Source organism: Palaemon carinicauda, chromosome 16 (assembly GCF_036898095.1).
Source record: "Palaemon carinicauda isolate YSFRI2023 chromosome 16, ASM3689809v2, whole genome shotgun sequence".
NCBI classification, from domain to species: Eukaryota; Metazoa; Arthropoda; class Malacostraca; order Decapoda; family Palaemonidae; genus Palaemon; species Palaemon carinicauda.
In genome coordinates this window covers 120,240,211-120,248,261 of record NC_090740.1, presented here as the reverse complement: position 1 = coordinate 120,248,261, position 8,051 = coordinate 120,240,211, and the positions used below count along the sequence as shown (strand labels likewise).

Genomic DNA, 8,051 nt, shown 5'->3' with positions numbered 1-8,051 from the left:
TTTTCGCCGAAGTGAGCAACTGGTCTCCCTATCATAGTCAAACTCAGACACATAAGACAGCAGCAGCAGCCAGTCAACCACCCGCATGCCAATCCCCAACACTCCCCTACTCCTAATAGTGTACCCACGACTCAGGCAAGGGGGGTGGGGGGGGGGAGAGTAAGCCCTCCCTACTCCTCTTCTAACCCCTATCACCGTATCGCACCCTCCTCAAATCCCCAGTCTCCGGCTCCGGAGTCCAAACTCACATTTTCTGTTCACTCGAGAGACAGTCTAGGTTCACTGGTGAAGGGCGAAGGGTGTGCGCGTCGTAACCAGTGGTTTTGCAGTGAAGTTTTGATGTGAGCAAAATTGTATCTATTGAATGTTTTGACTCAATGTTCTGGTGGAAAATTGAGCGCAGAAAAGGAATTGAATCCACCAACGATCGAATGAACTGATGTAATAACGAAAGAAAGTTAACGAAGAAAATTAAAACGTGGAAAACTGGAATTTGGCGTGAATGAAAGTTTTCGCTCTCTCACTCTCTCTCTCTCTCCCAGCACACATCGCCAACACGTGAAAGCTCTGCTTATTCTCAATTGAAGGTAATTATCCTATCGAAAGGTATTTCAATTAACGGTAACGATTAATTTATTTAATAAAAATAAAAATTAGTTTTTTAAATATTCGATTAACCCCGTCTTCAAACGGGGTTCCTATAGGCTTACCTTGGAGGAACCTCCTTTGTGTTTCCATATTCTGGTTTTCGAGGGGCATTTCCAGTAAACCTCTTCCCCCTCCCCCCTCATCCTACGTTCCTGAACGCCCTGCTCGTGTCTGCGCCCGCCTACCCATAAAGACTGCTTGTAAAATTAGGCCTTTCTGCGGGATCCTTACCTGCTTTCTGACCCTTTTCCCACATGAAATGTTCAGTTTTAGCTTGCGATCATTTTTTTCTTTAAATAGTACATGTAGGTGTTGGCGTATATTTTAATATTAGCATTTTTTAAATAGATAATACATATAGGCGGTAGCTTACATTTTAATATTAGCATTTTTAAAACATTCGATAGGCTATTCTCTCCGTATATGATGATAATTGAGTCATGCATAATATTAATAGCCAATGTTTTTAGTGAGATTTAACAATACAGTATTGATTTTTAATTCAGGTTAATACATCTAGGCGTTAGCGTACATTTTAATATTGGCCATTTCTTAAACTTTCAGTGAGCTTGAAAGTCATAATATTAATAGTCAATGTTTTTTTAGTGAGATTTAACTATATTGATTTTTGATTCAGCAATGAGAGGACGAATTGAAAGTTCATTTAGATTTCATCCCGAGTTAAGCAGAAGTACACCCACGTCACCACGTGTAGCTTAGAGCAGATACCACAGGGATTGTAGCTAATGGCAGAGCGCAGTAGGTATAGACACGTGATTTCATGTTGTTATAAGTCTAGGGGTGTTTTTTTTTTCTTTGTCTCGAATCACCCTTGTGTGGTAGACGTATTACCGGTATATAGTTTGGACGTTTTCTTTATGACTACCCATTGTGTGTCTTTTAACACCGTTCAGCATTTTATATAGCAAAACTGCATCCAATTATTTAGTAAGCAATGCAATATGGCGTATTTATGCATATGATTGTTAGTTCATATTACTTATAGCACAGTTTATATTTTTATACAAAATACAAAATGGTTTACAAATGTATTTCAAGTGTATTCAGTTTTGCTATAGTTATACACATAGCCATTAGCCATTCGCTTCTATATAAATTATTTAAGAGGCTGCTTTTCAGGTCCCCTTACTGTAGGGGAGCCCTGCTCTCTACAGGTCCTTTCGTATCAAATTTTATCTTATACATTCCAAGGCATTCGTCATTTCACACTGCATATGGCTCGTTTACTGTCAAATCCGTTCTATCGAAGCACTCGGAAAACTAGAAAGTCTTCAGTTTCCTCTTGAAATCCTTAATAAATTCACTCTTTGGGATGCCTTAGTATAGTGGATAGATTATTGTATAGTCTTGGGGCCTCATATTTGAAAGCCCAAGAACCTACAGTAGACATTAATCTTGGTTTTAATCATTCGAAACCATCTGTAACAAGTGTTTAACTCGATATGTTGGCTGCACGATATTTAGCAATTATATTAGAAAATAGCTTGATGGGTTATTGTACATAGTTTAAACTCGATTTTTTGCTTTAATTGACAGGCAGCGTAAGTTAGTTGGTATATGAGTGATCCTTTCTCATATACCTTTCATCAGTCTTGTTTTGTGCCATGTCAGTCTTATTATGTTTGGTGTTTTGCCAGTTTCAGTAACGACATAACTTGGTGTTTTCAAAGCCGAATAATCTGCACTTGCCTGATGTTGTTTATTACTCTCCTCTTGAAAATAAAAAGCTGTGTAAGCAACGGCAACAGGGATTTTTTTTGCAACATTGCAAATCAGATGGCTCTCCGATCAGCAGGATCTGTTTGTTATGAGAACACGTCAAGTATCTCATGCCTGTGTTGCATTGAGTGCAGGATCTTTTGCTGTATTGAATGTAGGATCTTGTGCTGTATTGAATGTAGGATCTTGTGCTGTATTGATTGTAGGATCATGTGTTGTATGGAATATAGGATTTTGTGCTTTATTGGTTGTAGGATCTTGTGCTGTATTGAATGTAGTCTTGTGCTGCATTGAATGTAGGATCTTGTGTTGTATTGAATGTAGGATCTTTTGCTGTATTGAATGTAGGATCTTTTGCTGTATTGAATGTAGGATCTTGTGCTGTATTGATTGTAGGATCTTGTGCTGTATTGATTGTAGGATCTTTTGTTGTGTTGATTGTAGGATCATGTGGTGTATGGAATATAGGATTTTGTTCTTTATTGATTGTAGGATCTTGTGCTGTATTGAATGTAGGATCTTGTGGAGTATTAAATGTAGGTTCTTGTGCTGTAGGATCTTTTGTTGTATTGATTTTAGGATCATGTTTTGTATGGAATATAGGATTTTGTGCTGTTCTGATTGTAGGATCTTGTGCTGTATTGAATGTAGTCTTGTGCTGCATTGAATGTAGGATCTTGCGCTGTATTGATATCGTTGACCCTAACTAGTACAGCTAGATGTGCCAGTAAATCTCTCTCTCTCTCTCTCTCTCTCTCTCTCTCTCTCTCTCTCTCTCTCTCTCTCTCTCTCTCTCTCATGATTAAGACCTCTTGGTGAAATTATTTGTTCATTAAGCAAAACCCTGAGTAGTAAATACGTGTCAGTGAAATTGCATTTTGGCTGGAAAGCTGGCAACATATATTTTTCCCTCTGTTGGAAATCTGGCAACATTCATTTGTCCCTCTGCTGGAGATCTGTTAACGTTTACTTGTCCCTCGGCTGGAAATCTGGCAACATTTATTTGTACATGGGCTGGAAATCTGGCAACGTTTATTTGTACATAGGCTGGAAATCTGGCAACGTTTATTTTTACCTAGGCTGGAAAACTGGCAACATTTATTTGTACATAGGCTGGAAATCTGGCAACATTTATTTGTACATAGGCTGGAAATCTGTTAACATTTATTTGTACATAGGCTGGAAATCTGGCAACATTTATTTGTCTCGGCTGGAAATCTGGCAACATTTATTATTTATTTGTACACAGGCTGGAAATCTGGCAACATTTATTTGTACATAGGCTGGAAATCTGGCAACGTTTATTTGTCTCTCGGCTGAAAATCTGGCAACATTTATTTGTCTCGGCTGGAAATCTGGCAACATTTATTTGTCTCTCGGCTGGAAATCTGGCAACATTTATTTGTCTCTCGGCTGGAAATCTGGCAACATTTATTATTTATTTGTACATAGGCTGGAAATCTGGCAACATTTATTATTTATTTGTACATAGGCTGGAAATCTAGCAACATTTATTTGTACATAGGCTGGAAATCTGGCAACGTTTATTTGTCTCTCGGCTGAAAATCTGGCAACATTTATTTGTCTCTCGGCTGGAAATCTGGCAACATTTATTTGTCTCTCGGCTGGAAATCTGGCAACATTTATTTGTCTCTCGGCTGGAAATCTGGCAACATTTATTTGTCTCGGCTGGAAATCTGGCAACATTTATTTGTCTCTCGGCTAGACTATAACCCTGTTTATAAAAGCAAGATGCTATAAGCCCAAGGGCTCCAACAGGGGAAAATAGCCCAGTGAGGAAAGGAAACTAGGAAATAAACCACAATAGAAGAATAAACAATCAAAACTAAAATATTTCAAGAACATTAACAACATTAAATTAGATCCTTCATATATAAACTATATTATAAAAACTTAACAAAGAAGAGGAAGAGAAATAAGATAGAACAGCGTGCCCGAGTGTACCCCCAAGCAGAACTCTAATCCAAGACAGGGGAAGACCATGGTACAGAGGCTATTGCACTACCAAGACCAGAGAACAATGGTTTGATTTTGGAGTGACCTTCTCCTAGAAGGACGGCGTCAATGACCTTAGGTGTCAGGATGCCTGAAAACTTTAAAATGAATCAATGTCCTAGAAGGATTTGGTGTCAGGATATGTATCCTAAGAGGTGGCGCCAGTGTTGATAATATAAAACGAATGACATGATTGGTCACAATCTCAGTTAAAAATGAAGAATCAGAAAAATGCTGATTTGAATGACTGAAACGTCAACAGAACTCGAGTAACGAGATGGAATTATTGCTGAATGCGAAACTAATCTTGCTGAACAAGATGCTAAAATTGTCGGAGTGACTCATTAACGTATACAGTGGTGACTTGGTAAAATTTAACCAAGGGTGGTTGACTTGAAGTTTGGTAACTTCGTGGGGACGTTTTGGTGTTTTAGTTAATACGAAAGATGGGTGAAAGAGGTGTGTGGATAGTTAGCTAGCTAACCATGGTGAGGAATAGTTTGGAAAGTTATATGCAACGCTTCCAGAAGGTTAAAATCACTGCCAGATCTTTGCTCAGGCAGAATTATTAATAAGAGTAAAGGAAAGTGTGGTTTAACCACAATTTTTCTTATTTAAAATTATTTTGTTTAGGGTCGTAAAGTTCCTTTAATACAATAATTGCTTTTTTTTTTTTAAGATTTGACAATTTCACAAAAAAATGTCTCTAAGTGAAGCGGCAATAAAGGTGTTATCTTCGAAAATTGTCAAGTCAACGAAAAGAACTTTTTTGTTTTTGTTTTAAAATCTTTACAAGTTTAAAAGAACATTACCGAAAAGAAATTTTGTACATTTAGCTGACGAAAGTGCTATAATGAAACATAAGGAAAACTTGATAAAACTTATGCAATGATTATAGCATGGGTACATTGTAGTTGACCAGAAATTTTTATTTTTATTTTATCCCTGATGCAAAGCAGGTGATAATAATTATATATCGAAAACCTGCGACGTATCATAAGCTATATTGAAAAGCCAATTTTGGTAATGGTGGTAACTATGTAACGATCATGAATCGAAAGTATTAAATGTTTGAGAGGACAAACAATTAACTTTTGGACAACTTGGGGTTAGCTGAATGTCATTTATAAAGGAAATATTTATTTCAATGTTGTTACTGTTCTTAAACTTTTATTTTCATGGTTTCCTTTCCACACTGAGCTATTTTCCCTGTTGGGGCCCCTGGGCCTGTAGCAGCCTGCTTTAGCAACAAGGGTTGTAGCTTGGCAATTAATAATGATAATTACGTTCATGTGCTAAAAATAAGAGAGATGGTCCAGCAGCAGCACATTTTGCAAAGTAACGTACTAAAGAAAATCCACACTTTTAAAGGTCGACCGTGAAGGACCAGGGAGGGTCAGGCAATGGCTGCTAACTCAAATGGTATATGTGGGTTATATAATTTTCAGCCACAATTCAGCAGAAGAAATGTTTTTTTTTTTTATTTATTTTTGAGCTGCTCACGTACTATTATTATTAATTATTATTTCTTGCTAAGCTACAACCTTAGTTGGAAAAGCAGGATGCTATAAGCCCAAGGGCCCTAACAAGGAAAATAGCCCAGTGAGGAAAGGAAATGAGGAAAATAAAATATGTTAAGAACAGTAACAACATTGGAATAAATATTTACTATATGAATTATAAAAATTTTGACAAAACAAGAGGAAGAGAAATTAGATAGAACCGTGTGCCCGAGTGTACCCTCAAGTAAGAGAACTCCAACCCAAGACAGTGTAGGACCATGGTACAGAGGCTATGGCACACACACGGGAAATGCTTTACCGGTATGTCTATAAGATAACCTTAAGCACGCCGGTCACTTCCTTTTTCAGAAGCTGTTGGATTTGTGAAAGCTCGCTCTCTCTCTCTCTCTCTCTCTCTCTCTCTCTCTCTCTCTCTCTCTCTCTCTCTGCCTGCAACGAATTGAACACATTATCGCAAGAATAGTTCTAATTAGTAGCTTATCAAACCCCTTACGTACACGACGCCATTGACATTTACCTCCAGTTTGTTTTTGCTTCTGGATTTCAAGACCTTTACTTGCCAAGGGTTTTTTTTTTTCCTGTGATTTATAGTGCTTCTAAGGTTTTGAATCCCTTATTATTATTATTAATAGCTAAGCTACAACCCTAGTTAGAAAAGAAGGATGCCACAAGCCCAAGGGCTTCAACAGGGAAAAATAGCCCAATGAGGAAAGGAAATAAGGGAATAGATGAACGATATAATGTAAGAAGTAATGAACAATTAAAATATAATGTTTTAAAAAACAATAACAACATTAAAAGATTTCGTCAGCCTGTTCAACATAAAAAAAAAAAACATCTTATTTAACCAAAACCAGTTTCCTCCTCAGTAAATCAAATAACTTCAGTATCATAATCTCCTAAAACAAGTGTTAATGAATGTTAATGTCGTACAGCCCATTTTCTTACGGGCTGGAAAATTGTAAGAGACAGGCAAAGCTACCCCGTTGTTTAGGATTTTATTTTATTTTACTGTCATCTTAGGATAGGGCCTAATATACTTACCAATATCCTCAAGGAAAGAATCATCTGCTATTCGGTAGTTATTGCTTCACACTGAGCAGTCCTCAACCCACTGTTTTGTGGTACATTAGCCAATGTATGTCACTTAGTTCAATAGCACTTCCAGAGCAGTCATTTCTAGATCATGACAATTACTACGCCATGGTGGAATTGTGTGGCTCCAGTTGATTCAAGGGGATAGTGTTCATTCGCCAAATTTGTAATTTTTACTATCTCAAGGGATTCACAGCCCTCCACTATGCACTTTTATGTTTGGAAATTTACTAGAATGTTCTTTAGACAGTGTATATTTAATAGTTTCATCTAGATTTCCCACTTGCTAGTACTATTGAAGTTTTATTTGGCTATCCTTAGGAAAATTATTACAGGTTGTTATTTTTGGTATCAAGGTGACAAGAGTCCATTGGAAACACCCTCATTTCAATATCTGTGGGTAGGTAGTTTTCCTGCTTAGTTTAAAGGCTTAAAGGCCGCTCATGAATGGCAGGGGCAAGGGACAGTGACATTGCCCTAGCAAGTAGGACAATGCCCTGGAGAATGATTCCAAGCGCCCTCTCCACCCAGGTTAGGACCAATGAGGGCTAGGCAATGGCTGCTGATGACTAAGCAGATAGACCTATAGCTCCCCCTAACATCCCTTCCTTAGCTCACAAGGATGGTGAGGTTGCAGTTACATAAGAAACTAACGAGTTTGAGCGGAACCATAGTCTGACGTTCAACAGTCAGGGATGTTACCACATCGGCGACCACAACAGTCATTGCTGGACCCCCATGGTCCTAGCTTTGATGGAAAATGGTTTCGAGGCTGAACATAAGGTTGGTCTCGAGGACATTGTTATGTCCTTTACCTCCGTAGCTCTGGTGCGACATCTAATTCGTGAACCGTAGTCGTTGAAATTTGGCACATTAAAAGCAAAACCTATACAAGTTTCCAGTGCTTGGGTTGAATCCCATAGCCATTTTATTGTGTTCTTACGTAATTGCCCCTGCATTGATATATCTGCGAATTTTTATTATTATTAGTAGTAGTATTATTATTGCTTGCTAATCTACAACCCTGGT

At 37.9% G+C, this 8,051-nt stretch overlaps 1 protein-coding gene across 1 annotated transcript; it reads right to left on the bottom strand.

Moving 5' to 3' along the window:
- Positions 1 to 2,629: 2,629 nt before the first annotated feature.
- On the bottom strand, positions 2,630 to 7,748 carry LOC137655530 (circumsporozoite protein-like). Its single transcript, XM_068389427.1, has 2 exons — positions 7,677 to 7,748; positions 2,630 to 3,070 (listed from the first exon to the last, which is right to left on the bottom strand). Exons 1-2 carry the CDS (start codon positions 7,746 to 7,748, stop codon positions 2,630 to 2,632), a joined length of 513 nt encoding a protein of 170 aa, XP_068245528.1.
- Between the last annotated feature and the right edge of the window lie 303 nt (positions 7,749 to 8,051).

Coding starts and splice junctions, on each gene's coding strand:
- LOC137655530 (XM_068389427.1), bottom strand. CDS start 7,748: ATGACTGTTGTGGTCGCCGATGTGGTAACATCCCTGACTGTTGAACGT. Junction 3,071..7,676: donor CTATGGTTCCGCTCAAACTC/GTTAGTTTCTTA, acceptor ATATCAATACAG/CGCAAGATCCTACATTCAAT.